The sequence below is a fragment of the Rhinolophus sinicus genome, chromosome 16 (genome assembly GCF_057876585.1).
Source record: "Rhinolophus sinicus isolate RSI-liver-muscle chromosome 16, RSI-T2T, whole genome shotgun sequence".
NCBI classification, from domain to species: Eukaryota; Metazoa; Chordata; class Mammalia; order Chiroptera; family Rhinolophidae; genus Rhinolophus; species Rhinolophus sinicus.
The window spans coordinates 146,950,478-146,976,805 of NC_142516.1; the positions used below are offsets into that span (position 1 = coordinate 146,950,478).

General features: G+C 34.3%; 1 protein-coding gene across 5 annotated transcripts in view; it reads left to right on the forward strand.

Annotated features, from left to right (window-relative positions):
• The window catches only part of NALCN (sodium leak channel, non-selective), a 294,980-nt gene that overhangs the window by 157,928 nt on the left and 110,724 nt on the right, over nt 1–26,328 (forward strand). For all 5 annotated transcript variants that reach the window (XM_074329501.2, XM_074329500.2, XM_074329499.2 and 2 more), the window contains one exon: nt 15,387–15,524. In XM_074329501.2, coding sequence (XP_074185602.1) covers nt 15,387–15,524 — 138 coding nt within the window. The remainder of the gene's footprint in view (nt 1–15,386; nt 15,525–26,328) is intronic.

The window sequence follows — 26,328 nt, forward strand, 5'->3', positions numbered from 1 at the left end:
ATCCATTTTCCACAAAATATTAGATACATCCATTCACAATGAAGACTAAATAAATCACGTATTTGTTTTTTATATGTTTATTTATTTATTTTAATTAAAGTTTATTGGAATGACAATTGCTAGTAAAGTTATATAGATTTCAGGTGTGCAATTCTGTAATATATCATCTATGTATCACATTGTGTGTTCACCACCCAGAGTCTGTTCACCTTCCATCACCATGTATTTGATTCCTTTTACCCTCATCTACTACCCTCCTCCCCGCTTACCCTCTGGTAACCACTAAACTATTGTCCATGTCTATGAGTTTTTGTTTCTTCATTTGTTTGTCTTGTTCCTTTGTTGTTTTCAATTTTGCAACAACATGGATGGCTCTTGAGATTATTATGCTAAGCGAAACAAGTCAGACAGAAAAAGTCAAGAACCATATGATTTCACTGATACGTACTTGTTTTGTTGTTGCTTGTAATTCAGTCAACATTCTCTATGTAGTGGAGTTATGAGGCGAGGTGTACACATATGAACAAATGTACTAACTGCCCTCTTTAACTTATAACACAGTCGACAATGTAAGGAAGAAATCATTTTATCCCATACTAGACACATAAGAACTTAAATTAGCCAGAAGGTGAAATATGATATCAAAGGTATCCTGGAGAGTATTTAAAAACCTGGGAACCTATATGTACTAAGCACTGTGCTTCCAAAGATGATCTCATTTTAATAAGAAGATATTGCTTCCAGGGAAGTAGGTCTGCAAAGCTTTATGATGAGTTGTCTTTAGGGGTGCATATGCTTTCAACAGGTAAGGATGTGGACAATGGCATTAGATGAGAGTATTCCATGTAAGGAACATAAAATGAGTAAATCACAGGGCACAGAGGGATGCATGAGAAAGGAACTGTAGTGTTGGTCTAGAGCCAGATGATAAAGTATCTTCAGAGGTTGGGATTGTGGCACAGAGGAGCAATGGAAGATTTTTACCCTTTCTTTCTTATTTATTTCCTGGAGAATATCAGAAGAGCTTTTGGAGGAAAGTTACATAGGAGAAATGATATTTCTCTGAGGAGGTATTTTCATTGAACAAAATTTACTTATTATTGACCAAAGACAAAAATTTATGATCATTTGTAATAAATGGCATCTTCAGGGCAGGATGGGAGGTAATTTTTAATTTTTTCTAGGTGGCCATTACTGTGTCAAATCTTCCACAGTCTCTTAAAGTCAGTCCCATCTGAGGCTTTAGGCCAAATTGTCATCCATGCTTGAACATGGCTTTGCAATAAGATGTAAAATTGACTTTGGTTCCTTTCCATAGTAATATCAGAGGGTTTGGGGGGTTTTTTGCTCCTATTTGAATTTATTTTTGTGATTATTTTTGTGATTCATTAGTGGCATGGTGATAAAATAATATTCTTTACACTTCCTTTTTTTTAAGTTTTTTTTTTTGGCAGTTTTGTTTTTTTGTTATTTTTAAGTTTCACGTGTATAAAGCAATGTAATAGACATTTATCATTTATATCCCTCATACGGTGATAACCCCCCTCCCCCCATCTACTAACCCTCAGACATCACATACAGCCATTACATTTCCACTGTCTCTATTTCTAATGCTAAACTCTATTCATATATATATATATATAATTGTAGTTGACATTCATTATTGTTCAGCTTCACTTTCTTTTAAAGGATGATTTTAATGCAGCATGAATCACATACAGATGGCCTTCTTTTCCTGTTGTTGTGTGTTGATATCATTGGTCCACTGAACTGTAGTTATCGGAAACATCTTTATATTCCAGTCCCAGATGTGCACTCTTTTAGGGAGAACCTTTTTTGCACCTCATCATATTTTGGTAGTTTTCTATCAATGATCTTATTTGCAGTTTTCCAACTGCAAATTGCCATATCCCATTAATATTATTTTAATAATCAATCTACTCCATTGTGCCAACTTCAAATATAAATGAGAACCATTAATGAGGAATATTTGTTTCAGTCAGTTAAAATAAGCTTCTGCTTCTGTAAGCATATTTCTACTGATGAAAAAGTGACTATATTGTTAAATATTTTCTTGAGTCTTCCCTACAAAAACAATACAGTCTATAGTCAGACATTTTAATTATTCTCTCATTATTCTATACAATTCCCCATCAATAAACACAGAATAATAGTACATCTTTTAGAAGATTATTAGGAGGGTTAATGGATACAATATATGCTAACTTAACACTATGCCTTCAACAAGTAGTAGCAGTAAGTGTTATTCTTAAATGGCATGGAAATCCAACTTCTTAGTGTGACACACTGAATTCCTAGCAATAATCAGAGAGCCCAACAAACAAGGGTCCATCGGTGCATCATTGGGGCATTAACTCAACAGTAAGTACTCAGTTTTCTGTGTTGCTTTGAAAGTTTAAAAATAGGCCCCAATTCCAGTTTAGAATATTCTTTTTAGTTAGTCCTTTGTAACTTTCCACAAAAATGCAATAAGTAGAACATTATGATACAGAAAACAAAGACCAACTGCCAAATTACTGCCAGAATCTGAAATAGTTTATCATGAACTATTCCATCTATGGGACTAAACACAGTACCATTTAATGAATGATGTATAGATTCGTTCTTTCCCTACTGCCCACCCTTTGGGTGTAACACTGAGAGTTTCAAAGAACCAGGAGTCTGAGCTGCCTACTTTTGCAGATGGCTCTCTCCAGCTTCTCAAACATCATCTCTATAAATCAACTTTAAAACCTAAATTTCCATGAAACATGATGGGATAAAGTATATGTGTGCACGTGAGTAAGCAAGTAAGCATGAATAGAGCTGAATACATGTGTGTGCAGACTGGAGGGTAAGGGGTCCAGGGAAGCTGTTCTAGGTAAATGGAAGTAAATAGGTGCATGCTATAATCTTGAATTGTACAATACAAAAGGGGAATAACAGTACAAGTGGGGACTAAATATAGAAAAAAAACCTTATAGTTATTTTTGGATTAGGTCTGTAGTATTGCTTCTGTTATTTTTTTGTTATTTTAGTTTTTCATATGCCATTCAATTCAGAGTTCCAGGGAAAACGCAGTAGGCAAAGAACAAAAATCCCACCTCAATCCAACAGAAATGCATTTCTGTGAGGAAATACTCTAGAAATTTAACAATAAAGTGTGCATATTAATGTGAATGACCAAAAAAAGAATCTCACTAACAGTGTGGACAAATGTCACATTTTCAGTTTCTTTGGATAAGCCACATCATTTCAGGTTGAGTACAAAGAGGAAGTAAAACCAATAGGGGGTTATGGAAAGGTGCAGCAAAATAAAGGGAAGGGGACTCTATCTTGGAGTGTGAGGAAGAATGTGTTTCTGCATTATTCCACTGAATCAAAATTATTAAGTCTTAAATTTGCTGCCAGTTCAACAATGCATGAAAAATGTTTATTATATTTTGCCTTATTCCAAAAAGAATATAATGTGTCCAGAAAGGATTATAGCCAGGTCAAATAAATTTAAGCAAAATTTAAAATAATTAATCTAAACGGAAAACAAAATCAAAATTACCATAGAAGCAAAAATGAAACCCAAAACACAAAAGCTCACCATGAGGATATCCATATTTCCTGGAGTTTGGACACAATTGTGACTGTTAATTTTCCTAAAATAGACAGATAGATAGATAGACAGACAGACAGACAGACAGACAGACAGACAGACAATGATTAGGAGGTAAAAACAAACTAGTTCCTAGAGAGGCATAATTAGACCTGGTTAAATCTAGAAAGACATTTCCCTAGATGTCATTATTATTAATGGTAGTAATTACTATATATGAATAATCTTTAGATACGAGGCCCTTATAGCAAGAACTTTTCGTAGGTAGATATATAGATAGAAAGGAGCACCATCAAAAATTGGTGAAAACCAACAAAAAATATGTTAGGGTACAGTAATTTAAAAAATATGATAAATGGGTAAACTCATATATTCACTTAAAAATATATATATGAAAAGAAAGTATCACATGAATGATCAAAAGACTAATTATTATTAAATAAGTAATGTTGTGGATATCAGAGCCCCTTCATACTGTGCCAAAATACTTTCCTGATGAATTAGAGCAAGAATATTTCACATGTGAAAACCTAGAAAGCAAAAAGAAAACACCATCTTTCATCTTGGATGGTCAAGGACTATGTAGGCTTAAAGGAGAATATATTTGAATTTTGAAACAAGTAAAAATATTGCCATAAATAATTTTTAGAAACAAAAGAAAAATAGGAAGATACAACCTTATTTATAATGTATGTCAGTAAGAATATGTTAAATGGACAAGGTTTATTTGTTACTTTTGTTTTGGGTTAGTGATTATGTGCACTGCTGACAGGAAACCCTGTCATATATTGCACACGGCAGTGAACCTTTGTGTAACTCTCTGGGAAGGCTTTTCATTATATATCAAGGCACTAAAAATCATTTTTACCCTTTGATCTAGTAGTTGCATTTCTAGAAATCTACTCCAAGAAAATATTGAGCTGCACACCAAGATTAATCTTCAAAAAATGCTCTTTTGTAGCATTATTTACTATTGTGAAAATTTTGAAACAATTTTAACATCCAAACATAACAGATGTCTAAGTAAATTTTTTTAATTTTTATATGGCATATTATACAGTTATCAAAACTATATTTTTACAGAATAATTAATAACTTAAGTCATAAATGACATAAATGGTGATGATAAAAACTTAAGCAAAAAAAGAATAATGCAACACTATTTTTGCAGCTGAATTCAATTTTGTCATATATATATATATATATATATATATATATATATATATATATACACACATGCCTAGGAAGAAGCTGGAAGAATTTTCAAATTCTAAAACAAATTTTAGAAAACATGTACAACCTGTTGTTTGAATTATAAGTAACTTATTTTATTCTTTATACCTTTTGATATTTTCAAATTTTGTAAAATGAATGGCTTCTTGGTTTAAAAAAAGGAGTTAGGTAGGTAGATAGATAATAGATTGATACATGATGATAGATGATAGATAGATAGATAGATAGATAGATAGATAGATAGATAGATAGATAGTACATATTACTAAATAGATTATATTATGTATCTATTAACCCATATAAATATATATACTCTTAACAGAGATATGCAAGTTGTATAAGACTAATTTTAGTTATATAATAGTACTAATTTTAGTTTATGACTTGTAAAATCAGCTTTATTTATTAACATCAAATAATTTCAAATAAATGTTTATTTGTAAACAACTATCAAATTTATTTTCTAGACATTAGAGTACTAAATGAGCACTATCAAAATTGAAGCAAGGCTTTGAAATTTATGTTTGTAATAGAAAAGAGCAGACAATATAATCTGCAGTAAACCTCTTTATTTGAGAACTTGGACAGTGAAGAGAAATAAGAAATCAAAGCCGATTAAAAGAGAGCAAACCATAAATAATGTTTTTAATGTGCAAAAATATAAGCACTTCTTGAACAAGCTGCTTCTATTTGAAGTCAAATAGAAAATGCGTGTTCTTGAGCACAGTTACACGAATGGATAGTAAAAAAACACTGAAATTTCCTATGTAGGTTCTGTTGCATTTTCGTTATATGTTTTTTTAACAAATCTTCAACTTATTTAACAATAAGGCATGTATCTGTTTTTAGGAACACTATCTATTTTGTATATGTTACTAAATCTTTATTGCACCAAAAGTAAAATAACAACTTTCATCTGCAATTTTATAGCACATATTTGCCAATGAAACACATCATTTACATTATGAAAATTTAATATGATTGACATTAGCAAAATAGCTAATTAAGAAATAGGGCATAAATACTTCAAGAAACTTGACAGTCTGTTCTATGAAGAAAATTAATTCAGAAGTCTTCTATTTGCATAAATCTCCAGGTCTCATTTTCACAGCTGTTTGTTCTGTCATCTAGATGGTTGCATTTCAATATTCTTTTAACATAATCGGTGGGAAGTATACCTTGCAACTAAAAATATCATGCTCTGCAAAAAAGATTGTTAGGGGAAAATGTAAGTTCATTCAGTTCATCTTGATCTTTTTTCCCTTAAAATAAATGTTTCTAATGTAGGAACTTTAACATTTCAGTCTTTAATTATGAAAATACTTTTATTAAAATACAATCCTTTATTTTAGATTCTCATGAAAATGAAAAGATTATGCCCTTTTCATATGGAAAATATTAATGAGTGGAGCTTATTTTAGCAAAGAATAAAAAATGCTGGTGATATCTACTTTTCATTAATCATTTGAGCATAATACGGAGTTTGAGTGTGTACCCAGTACTGTGATGGACAAAGGAGGTAAAAATTTTTAAATAATCCTTAGACTGGGCATGTATACTGTTTGTTTTAGTAATTCAGATAATGAAAAGAGATCAGCATTTATTAGATCTCAAGATGTCTTGTACCTGTAATGTTCCAAAGAGCAGCAGGAATTTGAAGTCAACAGATACCAGCCTAGAGACCTGGCAATACCATTTGCTACTTGCAGGCTTTGGTTAATCATTTAAGGCCTCTGCACATCAGTGTCACCATCTATAATAGGGGCTACAAGATGCACAGTAACGATTCACAAGGTTATTGCTAATAGTATTCTAAATAATGGACAATTAACTGCTCTGGGGGCGGTAAAGCACCATACAAATGCTAGTCATGGCTCAGTGTCACTTGCGTCATTTAATCTTACCCTGAAAGAAATCCTAGGATACTATACAAATCCATGATTTTGTCTACATTGTCTTTTATGGTGATATATGTAAAAGTTAACCAAAGAATGGCTAACATTTAAAAGAAAAGAAACAATCAGATACACCTACACACATTTTCATAACTAGAACAAGATTCGCTGGTTTTTGCAAATGAGCTTCTGCCATCTTTCCTTTTACTCTTGAAATTATTTTTAAGTGTAGACTCTACTTAAAGTAATTTGCTGCTGGAATAGGCATAATGTTTTGATGTCTGCTTTGCTTCTAATTACGTTCAAGCTCACTTTGACATTTAAGGCCAATTACATTAGTCTAGATTCAGTAAGACTTTTCCATAGTAGTCTAAAATTTGACCAATAAACAGGCTTTTGCTCCCTCTCTTTATTCATTTAAATGGAATGCTTTGCAACAAGCATATTTTAGGAATTATGAAAGCAAATAATGTGGGTTCATTTTGGAAAAAAGCAAAGAACTGTTTGGCCTTTCTTGCCAACATAAAAGGCAGTCACGGAATTAATTGAAACCACCAGTTTCAACTTTATTTCTTTCTAAACCAAAAAGAATAAGGCATAAAATAATCATTTTACAGATTCATATTTTAAATATTTCACTTATTGACTACAAAGGTAATTGATTCCAACAGATCTCAAATTCCAAAGGAGTTCACATATATAAAGAGACATATATGGCACCAAAAACCTTTCCATTTAAAAGTCACTAATAGCTAAACTCTCCAGAACAGAGCCCTACAACAAAATTTAGTCGGTGTTCCATTGTGTTTTAAGATTCCAGTATATGGACTTAAGATAGAGCACAGCACTTAATTTGGTTAGCTGCCTATTTTCATTCCACTTATTAACATCACAATTTTTGCTATTTATTAAATGCATACTCTGATGAGTTGACAGTACCAAAAGACCCTATAAAGGCAATTTATAGTATCTACTGGTAACAAAACATTCACTGTAGCCTTTTTCTATAATTTGTATAGGTAAGATTTCGTGTGGGAAATTGGACTGGAAAGCACATCATATAAAAACAAAGATTTCTAAATGGTTGTCAGTACTGATTAATACTAATAGATCATAAAAAGTAGGCACTTATAGCTAGATGATATCTTAGGAATCATTTAGTTCAAAAATGAAATAAAATAATGCCATCAAAAACACTGTCACGCTTTCAAAATTATGTATCTAAAGGAAATATCGTCTTAAAAATATAAATGGATTATTCTATATAATTTTCTTCTTTATAAAAATGGAATCACACTGTGTTTGACATAAAAAGTTTTATCATAAAAAATATATAGGAATTCCTAAAAGTTTAATTAGTGTAATACGGTTTTTCCTTTGGACAATTTCTTTAAAATAGATTTTTAAAATTATTATTAAAAATATTATTTGTATAGCTTTTTTTATGTTTTAGTAAAGTTTTTTCTTTTTTATTATTATTAATTTCAGGTGTACAAAACAATGTAATAGTTAGACATTTATGCCCCTCACAATCTACTACCCCTCTGACATCATACATAGCTGTTACAGCTCCACTGACTATTCCCTATGCTGTAGTCCACATCCTGTGACCATATATATAGATATCTATATCTATATCTATATCTATATCTATATCTATATCTATATCTATATCTATATATAATTATAGTTAACATTCATTATTATTCAGCTTCAGTTGTACACTGCAGTGGTCAGGCATCTACACCGTCCATAAAGTGGTCTCCCTAACAAGACAAGTGTCCATCAGATACCCTACAAAATCTTTACAACATTATTGATTATATTCCCAAACTGTCTTTAGTATCCCCATGGCATATAGTGCTTAGTGCTTTAATGTTTACAAAGTATTCACCCATACTTATTTTGATTCTCAAAACAGTCTTCAGAGACTGATGATACGATCATACATTTGAGAAAGATTGATGTCGTCTTCATCAAACATAGGTGTTTTACCAAGATCCATTAGGCCAGTCAGCAATTTCATCCTAAACTCAACCTGTGACTACAGAACTGAAGGCTTGATTCTTTGCCTCTCTGCCCTATGACTCACAGAGGGTCGTGGTCTTTATTCTCAACCCATCCAACCTCTATCTTAAACCGTAGCCCTTCAGCTGTCCCTTGTAGGAAGGTCATCATCTTTTGAGAGTGAGGGCAGAGATGAGGTGGCCAAAATTAGAAGTTTTGAAAAGCTCGTGGCTGTTACTGCATTCATGGAAGACAACAAAGAGGCTTGCCAGGCAGTGCTGGGGCCCATTTGGAGGCTGTGGTAGAAAGGAGCCCATTTCTCTGTGGTATAAATTCCTCCACAGTGCAGCTGCGGGGTACATGCATCCATGGAGAATTAGATTCACCTAGGACTTAGCATTTTTCACGAGAGTTTGGCAAATAAGACAGAGAAATGGAGTTTGGAGAACTGAGAAAAGTGTAATTGAATTGATGGACCATGAAATTCCATCTAAACCAGAGAAGGAGGGGTTTAAAGTCAAGAGATGGCTACTGCTGATGACTTTAACAGTACAGTACTATATTTGTACTCCAAATTCAAATCCACAGTATTTGTGTTTATGGACAACTTAGAGCCACAGTAAGACTTATTTATTTTAGGTTTTTAAATGCATTTAATGTCATTTTTATTGATTTTTTCCAGCCCTTAATTTTCCGTAACACCTTGATCTTCTTGTCAGTCATGATTTTGCCAATCAATGCACTTTTTTGAAATTTAACTCTAATATTAGCTTGATCCAACATTTACTATATTTCAGTTATTTTAAATACTGGAAAAGCTTTGAATAGTTGAGTAAGTTTTAAATAAAAAGAATATATACAACAAAATATTACAGGATTATAAAGTCAGTGGGTTTTTCAGAAGGTAAAACTCCTCTATATGTTATTGCTATTTGAGTGGGAAAAAAAGAAGCATGGATGTTGAGTAGGTGAATAATTAAGGTAATAAAAGCCAAAAAAGGTGTCACTTTTGCACTCAGTGAATACCATCAAGGCAGGGACACTCTCAGTAAAAATGTTGATCTCCTATATGTTGTCAAGTAGATTTCATTTTGAAAGCAAACCTTTTGTAGAGGAAGAGTTTTTGAAACAAGCTAAAGATAAATAAAGTAGATGCAAATGATACTGTAAAATGAAAGTTGTACATCAATAATGTTGTTTATACTCTTCACCATCTTTAATAACTTCTGAATGTGTATATTTTTAAAGAGAAATAGATGTTTTTACATGTATTTTAATGCAAACAGTAAAAAGCATATTACGTAAAAAGTAATTTACAAATTTACAAAAAACATGTGTTCACACAAAAACCTTTACATGAATGTTCATAGTAGCATTATTTATAATAGCCAAAAAAGGATGGTTCAAGTAAGCTGAATTAAATTGGGCCAGATTCTGAGTAATTAGTGGAAAGTCCATTTAATCTTGAACATTTACCTTCTAGTACCATACACATCATAATACTGGTGCCTTGGAGGAGGATGTATTGTCCTAAAACAATACAGCGCTTGACAGTGAACAATATCTTCATAGTCAACATGTTGACTTTCGGTCTATTGATTATCAACATACTGACAAGCATGGAAGACCCAATTATGACTGAAGAACAAAATGTAAATATTATTGAACTTGAGGATGTTAAATGAACACATGATCAAAGATGGAAATGAAAGAAGAGGAAGGTAGTGGGATGAGAAGCAGTGCTGAGACCTTCATCTTATACAGGGAGACGGCTTGCCATTCTGTCAGAGTTTGATGGAACAAGAAATAGAGATTTATGTACAAAATGTGGGAGTGGTCAAAAGAAGTGGGGAGTGATGTTTGCCTGAACTAAATCTTCACATATAGCAGAAGTCTATGTCTAAAGTGGGTCAATTAAGAAATACTGAATAGGAATATGGATAGCACCACCAGAAGTGAAACACAAATGGTTAAAAATGGTGACCTCTGGGAAGTGGGACTGAGGTACTTGGGCATACAGCTGTTGTTTATTATTCATTAAGAAACCCATCATCAGGCTTCCTTACTGTGTAATGTTTTAATCATGTAGTATAACCTTGATTTAAATTTTGAAAAGTAATATTAAGAATGAGCTTAACAAGAAATGTGCAGAAACTATCTGAGAAGAAATTTTTGTTCAGAATCATGAATAAAGATAATAAATGGAAAGATAGGCCTTTCTTCAAGATCGGAAGATACACTGAGAACAATATCAACTTTTCTTAGATTAATGTGATCTGAATAAAACAAGAGGACATTTAGGAAAATTAACAAAAATAAATAAAAGAATTCTGAGAATATAAAGAAAATATAGATTTTTCAGCTAAATTGTGCTGAGTCAACTTAATCACCTACTGGGGGGGAAAAAAGATTCATTTCTGTCTCTTTTCTTAAACCAAAATAAATTCCATATTTAAACTGATTTAAATAGTGATTTGTGATTCAACATGTTAAACATAACAAAATAAGGAAACTATAAACCTACTGCATAAAAGTATGGGTATATGTATATCTAATCTTTCAGTGAGAGAGGCTTTTTAAGCAAAATAAAAACACCTTAAATAAAAGGAATGGCAAATTAGACCACATAGAAATTTAAAATTTATGTTTGCAAAAATATTGTGAATGGATAAGAAAAAAAATGCATGAAACATATATGACAGGTAGAAGATTTGTTTTCTTAATTTATAAAGGGCTGGTAGAAACCAACAAGGGGGTAAATGGTCAACAGGATAGGAAAATGACATAATAAAAGGGAAAGTTGTCCAAAGAAAAGAAACAACTTCCTCTAGGCCACGGTGTCTGGACTTTTTTCAACGTTTTTCACCAAGGGCCATATGCGGTAAAATATATAAACAGCCAGGCCACTCACTCGAGGTGAAGTACGTATTGCCTCACCTGGTTTATTTAAGTAAACTAAATATATTTTTGGAATTTGCTGCAGGTCAATTAACAATGGATCATGGGCCGCAGTTGGCCCGCGGGCCGCAGTTTGGACACCCCTGCTCTAGGCCTTTGTTCATCACCCCCTTCTCCACCATTTAAATCCTACTCATCTTCCTTATCAGAGTCAATTGCCACCATTTTCCCAAACCTGTTCTTGACTTATCTAAGAGGAATACATAGATCCTTCTACCTTACTTGTTGGTAGCTTTGCTACATTTCTCTTACACACCATATTTTTCTCTTTTCCTATGCTGGTCATGTTCATCTTTTTCTTCCATTCTTGATTATAAATTTCTTAAGAAAACAAACCGTGTCTTCCTCATCTCAATCCTCAACACTTCAAACCTTCAGTAACGACTAATAATCCTTGTTTGAATAAATAAACTAAGCAGGTTCTTCAAGGAACACAGGTCTTGCAGATAATGTAAGTCAGTAAGGGTCCTGGATTCACAAAACTATCATTTGGATTTAAATTTCTGGATAAAATCTCAGCAAAACTGATAAGGCACCTTTCATGCAAGACACAAATTAATTTTCTGTCTATGATAAAAGTATTTCATGGCATTCCCTTTCATTGGTTTATTCATGTAAGTAGCTATAAACACAGAAATTGCGTTGTGACAGGAAGCTTTGCTCTCGAGTATAGTTCACAGCATCTCACAATATGAATTTTCAGGTGTCTGAGCTATGCAGAAATGAGATTTTTTTTTTTCTTCTGAGACTCTGAAAAGAGTAGAGGATAACACCAATGTTCTTGCCCACATTGCTTATCTCACAGCAACAGGTTACAGTTCCATAGCTCCATGTTTCCAAGCATTTGCTCAATGTGTAATAGCTGAGTGTTCATGAAAGATAATGCAGTAGCTGAAAACAAATTAAATTGGTTTGTGCCCAAGGCAGCTGAAAGGTACACCTGAATTTTTGGTCTCTAGGTACCAAAAATAAATCTTTTGGGCTTAATCACAAACTTTTCTGCTACTTTTGGAGAAAGAAATCCATGTCCAGTAAGAGTCCTCTTATGCTTGTAGGTGTTTTGATTCTTCCCCCATTGCTATTGAATCTTTGGGATGTACACACACTTTCACACAGGTGATATTTCCATTAAAGAAAATACATCAGTCTGATATATATATATAGATAGAGATAGAGATAGAGATAGAGATATATAGATATATAGATATATAGGTATATAGATATGAATCATTTTTGGAATTTTGTTCCTTGCCTTTGGAGGTAATAAATACTCAACAGGAAAAAAAATACAGGGAAAATATAATTGCCCTCAATGATAAGTCCTGGCACACTTATGAGATTAAATGATGTGTTGAAAATTCTCTGAAGCATTTTTACGATGAGTTAAAGCTAATATTTTCTTAGGCATCTTTTCAAGGAAAGTATTATTTTGTCCTTGGCAATGCTGAGTTCAAGTGTCAATAGCAATGTATTTCATACTTTTATGAGCAAAACACTTTGTAAGGTAATGAGATTATAGGAAAATTAACTCAAGAAGAAGTTAAGTTTTTTTACACATGGACAAAGGGAAGTAGAAAAACTTATCTCCTACTTCAAAATTCATTTAAAGAAAAGGGTAAACAGGGTCAAATATATGGTGATGGAAGGAGAACTGACTCTGGGTGGTGAACACAATGTGTGATATAGATGATGTATTACAAAATTGTACACCTGAAATCTATGTAACTTTACTAACAATTGTCACCCCCAATAAACTTTAATTTAAAAAAAAAAGAGTAGTCGCTCCTTTTTTCAAATGGGTCCACTATGTGTTGGGCATTGAATGCCTTCTTATTTTTTCTTTAAAGTTTATTGGGGCGACAGTAGTTAGTAAAGTTACATAGATTTCAGGTGTACAATTCTGTAATACATTATCTATATCTCACATTGTGTGTTCACCACCCAGAGTCAGTTTTCTTTCCATCAACATATATTAGACCCCGTTTACCCTCTTCCAGAGCCCCTCTCCCCCCTCCTTCTTTACTCTCTGGTAACCCCTAAACTATGTCTATGTCTATGAGTTTTTGTTTTTTCAGTTGTTTGTCTTGTTCTTTTGTTGTTTTCGATTTATATACTACATATCAGTGAAATCATATGGCTCTCTACTTTTTCTGTCTGACTTATTTCACTTAGCATTATAATCTCAAGATCCATCCATGTTGTCACAAATGGTCCTATTTCATCTTTTCTTACTGCCAAACAGTATTCCATTGTATATATATACCACAATTTCTTTATCCATTCATCTATCGAAGGACATTTTGGTTGTTTCCATGTCTTGGCCACTGTAAATAAAACTGCAATGAACATTGGAGCACGCTTGTCTTTATGGATAAATGTTTTCAGATTTTTTAGGTAGTTACCCAGGAGAGGGATTGCTGGGTTGAGTGCCTTACTTCTAAAAAAGCTACTTATCTCTAGGAAAGGAAACTGCAGAGAGAGCTTACTGCCTGGGAAATAGTGATTCAAGACATCACTGAACACAGGAAGCAATACTTGGAAAAGTACTTACTTTGTCAGAATGCCTGACTAATACTTCTATTAGTGCCACAAATTGATAGAGTGACTTTGGGCTGATCACCCTATCATCCTTTAGACTCCTTTTCCTTGTTTTCAAAAAGAAAAGAGTTAGATTAGATTATCTTTAAGGTCGCTTTTGGCTCTAAGATCCTAATCAGCGTAACAGAGTTTTGTCTTGGGCTCGGTTCATCTTTATATTATGCTGGGCTTTATGTCTCAGAATCCTGAAACCTGAGAATTCAATTTAAGTCTTCATTGTACTAAGGACTATAAAGATGCTTTTAAAGAGTAACTAGCTTCCAATTTTCAACTTTCCCCATACAGCATCATAAATTCTCATTAAGAAGCTTTTATTGATTATTAATGTACATGGAATACGTGAGTTAGAGATGCCTGTGTAATCATATAATTAATAAGAAAAACATGTAAGAATGGAACTAATCAAAGATCTTTGCAGAGACTTTGAGTCCTTTAGCTTGGCTGGCTTTTATTGGAGTGGTCTATATTTTTTTACTTTGGCTTTATCCATGGTCTTCACTCTCTGCCTTGAAAATAAGAAAAATTATGAAAAATGTATTTGCCTTTATTAAGTTGCTCAGCATGGCAATATCATTGAGAAATATTTATTTTTAAAGAGTCTCATTTTTTAATATAACAAATAATATGATAGATGGTTATTATAAAAGTAAAATTAAGGTTGTTATTCTCATATGCCTTTAGACAATTAAATGTCATTCATTATAAACATAAGTTGCACTTAGCAGGAAAACAACTATATAGTAATCTGTTGGAAATGTTAAATAGTTAGCTTATTTAGAGGAGGAAAAAAAGGCAAACAAGCGAAGGTCCTGAATTTTTTTCTAATTTTCTCAACAGTATTCACCACCAACAATGCTAATTTTAATTCATATCAATTATTTTAGTTTTCTGAATCATTAGATATCAAGTTTTTTGAATCTTTCGTTCTCAGACCTTTCCCACCAGTTTAATTAAGGCTGGTTTTCCCCTGCTCAATCAGATAAAAATCAATAATATAAAGATCAAAGTCGTCAAACACCTTATGCTAATTTTAAATTGCATGCGAGCCTAAAGCTGGTGCTTAATACCTTCATTCTTTTCTTCTGCAGGCTTTCATGTCCATGTTCCAGATCCTTACCCAGGAAGGATGGGTAGACGTAATGGACCAAACTCTAAATGCTGTGGGACACATGTGGGCACCCGTGGTTGCCATCTATTTCATTCTCTACCATCTCTTTGCCACTCTGGTGAGTTTAGCACTTTTTTTCAGTTGTATCTAGGAATTCATAACGGGATGAGCACCAACAGATTTTTGGCCTATTTTCAATTTCAGAATGAAAGCCAGAAAACCACTATAGTTGTATGATGTCCCTTCCATTCTAAATTTCTATGAATCAGAGAACTCCTTGAACTGATTTCAGATGTAGGTAAGATGTTGTGTACATCAGATACAGGTGTTTGCATGAGGGAAAACAAGACAAAACAAAATAGAAATCTCACATTAGCATAGCAATTTAACTATCTCTAGGCATTCACACCCTAGATGATCCAAGGATCAAACCAGAACTACATTATTTTCTTTTAATCATGGAGAGACACTCTCTTCAATTTCACTTCTTCTTCTCCGCTGTAATTAAACTGAAGATAGAAGCTGGAGACCTCAGGGTGCAGTCAGTTAATTAGAAATCAGCTCAGTGTTTTCATGCTATGTGAGACTGAAACAAACACATGAGAAAAAAATAAAACGCATAGCTGCAAATATTGTAAAAGCACAATAAAAACTGAATAATTGACTTCTGTCACAGTTTTCTCTTCAATATTATTTCCATTAAGAAGAAAGAAAAAAAACATTATGAAATGCAGCCTATGACATACTAAGATATATAATTCTCAGGTCTTTCTAATGTCAAATGTACATTTCTATGTAATAAATTTGTGCACATTTAAGAAGGAAACTTAAGCTCTACTCTTATGTTAAAAGTTCCAAGTTAAGGAACCAAAATATTACCCTTTATTAGGAACACATGAAATAAAAACAACTGTTACTGTTATTAAGAGGCAAAATGTTTTACAACTTTATTCCTAATACTAAGAACAACCAAGTTAGGTAATAGTCCCATGTTACAGATGATGAAACTGAGGCTCAGAAGAGTTAAGTACTTTTCCCAATGTTACATAGTGTAAATGCCAGAACATTCCCAGGTCTTTCTGGCCTCAAAGCCTGTGGTTTTGTTGCTGCTTCCCTAGATTATGAAGCTTACCATTGTCACTGAAAATGTCTGCCTAAGACATTTTCAAACCTCTGCCCAAGAGTCACTAAAATAAAATAAATTGCAGATGAGCTCTGAGATCCCTTTCAATTCCAAATATCTATGAATCAAATAAGTGCTTGAGAAACTAGATGTTAAATTAGAGGTTGCATTTGCTATAGGCAAAGACTTTCAAAACTAAAACATGTTCATCAAAAAGTATATAGGATATAGTGTTACATGGTATAAAGCCTTGGTTTCAAACAGTAGAACCCCAAAGAAATAGTTTTGGCATTTTTTTATATGGGGTAAGTAAAAATATTCACGAAAGGAAAGAAGACTGAGTAGTGCAAATGGAGGCCTGTCTTCCAGAGACAAATCTGACTGTGCTGGTGTTTACGGGACAGGTGGCCCTGAGGTCCTTGCATCCTCCATTCCAGGACCTTTAAGTCTGTGTCTGTCGTTCATTCATTTATTATTCATTCACTCACTAACTCACTCATGAATTCAACTAATGTTTAGTAAACATCTACTATGTATTTAAGTTCCTTCAAAACTAGGAATAGCGTGGAGAGTATGTATTGATTACGGGTTAAATGTAAGATAAATATGATTGAAATCATCGATGTATGGGGATAATCTATCTAATTGTTTTTCTATTAAAACAATATAATTATTTGCTATCCTCATTGCAATTTTTTTACACACAGATATAGACTTGATCCTTAAGTCAGAGACTCACACATTATAAAAGCAGAAAGAAAAACTATCTCGCCTTGTAAATTATTTAGCAAAGTGAATTTTTTTAAGTGAACGTCTGCAGGGATTGCTAATATAATGAAATATTATATTAAATCTGATACACAGACTTCTTGGGCAGTCTGAATTTTCCTTATTGGGCCAAAAATATGGCCATGACTGTGGAACACTGGAGCACTTCCAAGTCTTCCTGAGGTTTCTTTCACCTGAGCCTTTAGGAATTCACAGAGCACAGCTTGAAAACCCATATCTAATTTCATCCCTTCATTCTACTGATTTAAGTATCTGCTCAAAACTTTTGCTATCATTTTTATTGTGATTTTCAAAAAGTAGTTTTTAGTTAAAACTGAGTATTGAAATTGTTTGTTCTTTTACTTGTAATTTTCTTTAAAAACTCTGTAAAGCAATTGAGAATAAAAAAGTCAGTGAGGACAGTCTGGCAAATATGGTGGAGAACAAGAGTATGCACTTGGAGTTCACAATGTAGAGTCGGGTTCTAGTTCTGCTGCCCACTAGATGTGTGACTGGAAGAAGCAGACAACTTCCCTAATCTCTATGTCATGTTGTATCGGAAACTGAGAATAATGATGCCCCACACCGAGCATCCAAGGTTGCCATCTCCATGTGAGTTGAGTTTGTATTTGGGGGGTTGGTTTAGCCATGAAATAAGAGGATTCTCGTAGGTATCACCAACACCAAGTTCCTTTATGTTAAGTAAGATGGTGTGTGCATTTGAAGCTGTATATTAATAAATGCTAAATGTTTTATGTTAGTTCAGCTGTTTATAATTTATAGATATAAAATATTATTGATTGGTATGAATTATGATTATTCCTGGACCAAGTTCCTGTCTCCCTTCTTCTTTTTTCCCCACACCCCTTCTCCCAGACAATGACTATGATGAAATGGGTATGAATCCCTCTTCAAGTTTTAAATAATATTTCATTAAATTCAACATACTATTAACTATAAGAAGACTCATTCTGTGTAACGTTAACAAAAAATACCAACAACTAAACTGTACACATGGATGATAAGGTGTATCCCAATTTCAGAGTTGTTAAAATGTGAAAATAAATGTAGATGTTAAAATCAATGAAATGCAGTGGTTTCCCACACATATGTATCTATTAAAAATATATAATTAATTTAAGATGATTATCTACAAACATTTTATACCGTTAATGTTTAACATTAATATTAAATTTTTATTTTGAAGAACACTGCTCCAGTGCATTGCTGGCCATCCCTGGGGAAATGTCCAGAGGGCATATTTCTCTCACTATTATCTCGGTACACCGTGCTGAGACCAAGTTATATTTGATCATGTGTTTCCCTCTTTACAAATCATTAGTAGCAGCAATTTTCAGAATAAAGAGTATCAAACTCTACACATATCCTGTTAAGTTTTTCACCAAATATTTTGAAATCTTTTTACCTTAATACACGTAAAGCTCATTAGGTCATTACTATATATAATCATGAATATATGAAATATGACTGAGTATACCATGTTTGCTTAGCGGTTCCTTTCCTAGTGGATACTTAGGTTGTTTTCCAGTGTTTTTACTCTTACAATGTTACAACTAATATGTGTGTGCACTGTATCTGTTTGTGTGAGAGTTTCTCTAGAATATATGTCAGAAAGCAGAATCCGGGATCCTGGATTCTGGCCAAGTGTAGCGCGGGTTTGAGTGCACATACCCGATCGGGTTCACAGGTTTTATTTATATAGCCTGTGACCTAGGACTTGTTTGTGCGTTTTTGAATGATTGTGTAAGTACCTGTATAATATCCTAGATGTTGCCTCCTGGTCCTCAAAACCTAAAATATCTACTGTCTAGATCTGTCATGTGCGGACCTCTGCTCTGTAGGCACAGGGCACTAATTTACCCTCCCAAATGGTTGAGAATTCCTGTGTTCTTACAGTCTGATCTCTGGTTGATATTGTTAGACTTTTAAGATTTTAACAATCTTATGCGTTGAATGGTGGTATCGCTTTGCCTTAACTTGCATTTTTCCATTTCCATAATTATTAATAAGGGAGCACGTCTTCATATGTTTATTGGCCATCTTCTTTATGACTTGCCTGATCATATGCTTTACCTATTTTTCTAGTCTACTTTGTCTTTTTTAAATTCATTTGTTACCTTCTGGCTATTAGTCCCTTGACTATGACATAAATGTCCTCTGCTTAGGTAGTATTTTGTTATTCTGATTTATCTGTAATATCTTTTGATATTATACTTTGACATGGTCAAAACTATGAGTTACTCACTTATGGTCAATATTTATTTTGGACTCATGCTTAACTAATTCCTTCCCACCCTGAGGTAATAAATATATTCTCCTCTATCTTCTCATTGTTTTAAATTTTTGCCTTTTGCCTTTAGGTCTTTAAGGCATCTCAATTTATTGTTTATGTGTACTATAAGTTAGATGAAATACACTGTTTAAATAAAACTCAAATTGATTTTCCTCCACCACATTTACGTGAAATTTTTAAAGCCAAAAATATTTAATGGATTTCTCTGATTATGATGCCTAAAGCAAAAACTATTCAGATTTAAATTTATATTTTTAAAAATGAGAACTAATTAATTCAGTTAAAAAAACACTCTATAACTAAATTAAAGCTGAGAGTGTTACTTCTACACTACCCAAAATGTCTAGGGACCAAAGTCACTTCCCAGATTTTGCTTAACGCATGATCAGCAGTTGTTTTTCTCCTCCTATTTATCCTCAGAGTGACCATCATTATAATGGGCTCTATAGAGTTAGCTTAACTTGATTCAGCACCATTTTACTGAATCTCAGCTACTATGTGTAAGTACTAACCAACATCCTGACCGAAGTGAGAAAGAGCTTATGCCTGTCCTCTTTGAGCCTACAACTAGTACAGAAATAGAACTAGTAAACACAAACAAACCAACGAACAAAACCTGTGATGCAAGGCCTACTAATAGAAATGATAAAAGCCATGAGTGTATGCCATTGCTTACTAAGTGATCAGTGTGCACATAATACACATCTGCTTCCCAGTCTTTCCAGCTCTACCTTATCTGAAATAGTATTTAATATATTGGCAGTAAAGCAGCCAGAGATAGTTTGTGGACCAACATATAAACATGTGCATGGACGTAATAAGCTTGTTGAAAACTAAACATTTCTAAGTTAAAACCTTTATTCCATAAGCCTGTCTTTAGGCTTGAACTTACATTAAAATGAGCATTTTTTTAAAATTGTATGTTTCTTTTTGGAAAATACTACAAAGCATTTAAATTCAAATGGGGCAAAAAAAAGTCCGCATAAATACACAAGCTCTGATTGTTTTTTATCCACGCTTCCCAGGGGTGTCACACAACCTGGTGAGTTCCTGATTTTGTCTTTTCAGGGAACAGGCATGTGCCAAGTAGCAAAAAAAGAAAAAAAAAAAAATGTTTCACTGCGGTTTGTTCTGGAATTAAAACAAACAAACAAACAAACAAACAAACAACAACAGAAAAAAAAAAAACCAGCAGGCTATTCCATCACCCCCTGGGGATACCAATTTTTCAGCTCACAATGAAAATCAAGTTTAAGTGTATAGTCAATGCATATTCATAACCATTACCTATTATCCCTTTAAAATGTCTCTTTCATCCAACAGGTATGTATTCTGTATTTCTGTCCTGGTTGTAGAATTGTCTAATGCTTGTAAAAATCAATCTTTTCCCCCACTTTTGCCAATGATTTACGGGTTAAGGACTATGGAAGACTTACCCAGTTAAAAGACGTTTTTTTCCTCACTGTTTTTCCTTTTACTATTGTTTCAAAGGAAAGTACTGTGATGTGAATACTGAAAAAGAAAAATGTAATTAAGCATTCATTGTGGATAGTCTTTTTGTTACCTTTGAAGTGCTTAAATTAACACAGCAATCTCTTGATTTTGCTTCTGTAGTGCCAGCTTTCTGAGAATAGTCATATTTTGTTGACAAAAATGGGCTTTCCAACGTGTAAATTAAATAACTTGATTTTATAGAATTTATTTAAAAGTGCATCTGTGTTGAACATTTCCCATTTTACATTGCTCTGATTACATTTGACTTTTTGTTGACCTATATAAAAATGAGATTGTTTCCAGTTACAGCCTGCAAGATGGTTTAGGAGAGTATGATTATAAATGGTAAAAAGGAAAAGAAAAAACACAAGATTATAGAGTGTTGACCAGATTCCTGCTGTACTTCTATTGTATACTTGGAAATAAGTTTTTAAAAAAATAGAAATTATTAATGAAGTTCATAGTAGAGAAAGAAATAAGAGTAAAGGTGACATTTCAGCTAAAGGGCTATCTTTAAGATATATGAAAAGGAAAAGAAAATAGTAAAAGTCAACTTCAGAAAAGAAATGAAAAGGGAAAGGTACATAAGGCCGGGGTGTGATTATATGCAGAGTAAGAGAATGCAGAATAGGATGTGCAGTTACAGAGACAGAAATTGTCAACCAAGAAACCTGTTCTAAAATGGTAAGGCCACCGTCCTGTAAAAATAAACCATAACTTTCAGCATTTGGAATCATGATAAGCCAATAGTGAGTTATAGATACAGAATGAGAACCCTAGTGTGTTGGAAAGAATGGTCATGTCACAACAAAATTGGGGTAAATAATAATACTAGGAAATACAACTATTTCTGTAGTTTATTCAATTTGGCTGGCATATATTTGGGCTAAATGAAAGAAAAGTTTAATTGTGGTTCAATGTATAAAACTTAAAACGTGTGAATACTTAGCAAACCGTTAGCTCAGGTGAATCGGGCTTTTTCAGGACCATGTAAAGAGAGGGAGAAGGAGAAGAGAGGTTATAAGGATTTATAGTAACCTAACACTTATTAAGACTCTGGGGCAGGAACCATATTGAACCTGGAAAAGGATGCTTTGAAATCCACTAACTAGAAGGTCAGCATCCCTACAATCTATTGCTATGTCATTTATAAAAATTTTAAGATTGCCAGGCTTCCACAAACCTGATATGTGGCATTTTCCACAGTGAATACATTGTCAATGCTAAAAATATCTTGAGAATGGGCATTATGATCTGAGGGAAATAAAGAAATAGATACCTGAAAATTTTTAATAGTTATTCTTCACTTTTTCATTGACATTGTGACTCATAATGTTTCAATATTGATCATAAAATAAGGAAGTGAATGTATTACATCAGCTGTACATTACGTGTAGAACAAATACGTGTGTTGCATATTCATATAATGGAATGTTATAGACCTGTTAAAAGTGGCAAGTAGCCAATTCATGAAAAAATATTCATGAATTTTTTGAAGCATTGCACAAATGAAATATTACTGCACTGTCTTGAAAGCATACACTGCTGTGCTTTAAGAAAGCTCAAGAGGAAATGAAAGGATATATCACTGATGTTTATTCCCCTGAAATTACATCATTAAAAAAAATAGTGATATAGTATTCCATGCCACATTACAAATTTAAAAATTATGTAAATCTAAATAATAAAAAAATAGAGTAGGTTGGTTGCATAATTTAGAACTGGCAAAGTATAAAGGTGTTTCATGCAAATGATGAAGCTCTTTGATTCAAGGTGGCAAGTCCCTGTAAAAATTCTTATTACATTAATAACATTTTAATATAAACCTGTGAATCACATTTAATGGCTATGGAAAACCTTTTGGCACAGCACATGTGGCACTTGTAGGTAAACATTGACTGAAAATAAGATTCAGACATCAATGAAATGGGCTCAGATTATTAATGAGCATTACCTCAGCTTTCTACAGAAATAGAACAAACAAATGAAAAAGAAAACAAGAGAGAGAGAGAGAACTGAGGAACGGTTCTTACTTTCAGGGAAAAGATTTGTCCCCCACTCCCATGACTTTCAATGCCATATGTTGGAAAGGGGCCAACACCCAAGTCAGCCTTCACTCTCAGTTCAATTCCACACAGCACTGGGTTTGTAGGAAAACAACATATCTCATTGATGGTGTAAATTAAAAATGATGGAAAGCAAGCTGCCACCCTCCCTTCACTTCTATTTCTTTATCACAGTGCTTATTGCCACCTTATTTGAGTCTGAGAAAAGAACTACAAAGTAATTCTCACCTCCTGACAATAAGCTGCAGACTCACCCTCTCTCCTGCATCTTCTGTTTCCATTCCAAAGAGACAATCAAAGCCAGAATTCAGTCATCTCTCACCCTGAATGCCAAGTCTTCACCTTATCACAGTGCCCTACACTTCAGGAACGTGGCGACAAGGAACAAACTAAAAGTCCATGTCCAAATCAGTTCAGCAGGAAACTTCAAGCTCCACATCTATTTTTAAATACAGTTTCTGATTTTATCATCATGTTGTCATGTTCATTCAGCAGTGATACCCCGACACGCAAAGGTATTTGTTGAAAGAACTTAGGTTTGATGATCGTTTAAAAAAAATTTAAACTTCCCCTTATATTTTGTATTGGCATAGAATTAACTCCTGGGCATTCGCAAAATGTGAAAGCATTCATAAGACTCTACAAAGTGGGAAAGGAAAAAAGATTTATTGAAAGTCAGACAGAGAGAGAGTTCTAGTTGGAACTGGCAAAAGGAGTTTAGCCAGGGCAGAGTCTGATGGAGACAACTGCAGTGGGTTTCTGTTTAGCTCGAGTTTTATATTTTTCTAAGTAGGAAATAGGGTGCTTGTAATGGCAGGTTGGCTGCCATTACAATTGCTTCTCCTGAAAACTGTCCTGTTCCCATCTATGAGTGTTTGTTAGTTTGCAGAGGGTTGCCGTTGCGATTGGGAACTGTTCTGTTCCTACCTACGATGAATGTTAGGTGCTTGTCAACTTTCAGGTGCAGTGCTCACCAGGGGATTCATAGCCAAGTGGTTACTTTTAACGCTCATTCCTGATAACTCACAAACTCGCTCCTGTTAGCTCTTTGCCTGTCCCACCCTGCCAGCTCACAAGCCCACTCCTGTGAACTGTTTACTTGTCTCATCATATTACCCTTAAATTTGTTGCCAAAACCCCTCCCAACAGCTTGTCCCAATTCTGTAAATGTGGGGCTTTCAAACTGCAAAGGCCCTTCAGCATTTTTCCTAACAAAGCCAAAGCTTTTCCTTTTTGAGGCTTGCTTTTTCTCTACAATGAAAATCAAATTCTTATCTGCATAAAAAGTAAAAAGTGCAGCTAGCATCTCACATCTGTCTCTGTCATTCTGCGATGAGGTAACTTTTTTCTCTTTTCTTCAAGAAAAATGTATAAAATGTACTCTTTAAAAAAATAAACAAAATGTTATGTGTTTAATAACCTTTTATAAAACTGCACTTTACACTAATTATCATTTCAATGATCCAGTTTAAAATATCTACATTACATGCATTAAAAAATATCTGAAAGGAAAAAATTAACAGAGAAGAAGCAAATGTCATCACTGTGATTATTAAAGCCTCCCTTGGTGGCATTTAGGCAAACTGTCCACCCCCATCCTACCTCTCCAGCCTCCCCAGCCTCCTCCCTGGCAACCATGCTCTGGCCTAACTTAACTGCTCACCAGGACCCCAATTAGCCACATGCTCCCAAAGTCCTGTCTTCACTCAGGCCATCAAGAAAGCCTTTCTCACAGTTCCCTTCCTGCTGATGTCATCCTTCTCCTTGGCACCTCCATATCTTGGTAGCACATTTTGGTTGGATTTAGTGCCTCACCATCTTAAATAAGCAGCATTCAAAAGATGCACCCAGACCCATGTGCCCAGATCAGCTGTTGGAAATCTAAATGCTCAGATGGCACAGAACTAAATGTGTGATCCTCTGATTGGGTTTAGTTTCTGGTTGTTAGTCTTCACACTTGTGCAGCCCCCCTGGAACCCTCACTCCAATTTTCCTTCACATTCCTGCTTTCTGAGATGAAAGAATAATGCTTTCTGGGGTGATGGAGCATGAAGGAGGCAAAAGCTTTGGAGAAAGGAGGGAGGTGAATGAAGTATGTTTTGGTGCGAGGGTGACATGCCACACACAGTGGCAACAGCAGTACTTGTACCAACTTGGGTGTGCTTTGACATTCAGTATTTGTCTTATACCAACTTCTTGTCTGAATTTGAGTGGGAGATAGCCTTGCTGGGGGTCCCACATGGTCAAGAGGCAGCCTGGACAGAGTTGCCCGAGGTCTTAGTAGAGAGAAGGCCTAACAGATGCCCCAAGAACAAGCCTCCCTTACTTCCGGCCTGGAATAGTGGAACTTCAAAATTCCCAAGGAGTTGAAAACTAGTGTGTAGCAATAACTCTACTATAGAAACAACGTCCCAAGCCAGAGACCAGATGGAGTGTAGAGAGGGTTAAATTGGGGCCTCCAAAAAGATATACCCACGTCCTAACTCCACACCTCTGATTGTGACCTTATTTGGAAAAAAAGGGTCTTTGCACATGTAATTAAATTAAGGATTTTGAGATGAAATAGGACTACCCAGGTGGGCCTAAATCCAGGATTACCCAGGTGGGCCTCAAAAAAAAGTGTTTTTTTAAGAGATAGATAAGGACAAGACACAGGGAGAAAGAGAAGGTCATGTGAAGTCAAAGGCAGAGATTGGAGTGATGCCACAACAAGCCAAGGAACCCTGGGGCCACTAGAAGCTGGAAGAGACAAAGAAGGATCCTTCCTTAGAGCCTCCTCCAGAGGGAGCATGTCCTGCTGACAACTCAATTTTGGGCTTCCAGGCTCCAGAACTGGTATAGAATACATTTCTGTTCTTTGAAGCCACCAAGCTTCTGCAATTTGCTACAGCAGCCTCAGGAAACTAAAACAGAGCGTGTGACTGAGAGTCAGAAATCTTAGCAGATGCTGCAGGAGCTGAGGTGGTGATTAACTGAGCAGGGAGAAAGCCCAGATCTCCCAAAACAAGCGCCATCACTGCCTCCATGGGTGACAGAGGAGATGCCACATGGCCACAGTGGATGAGATGCCGATGACAATAACTAGCCCTAAAAAGAAAAGGAACATTATTCAAATGTAACTGAATTTTAAAGAACTAAATTGGATTGATATAGCAAG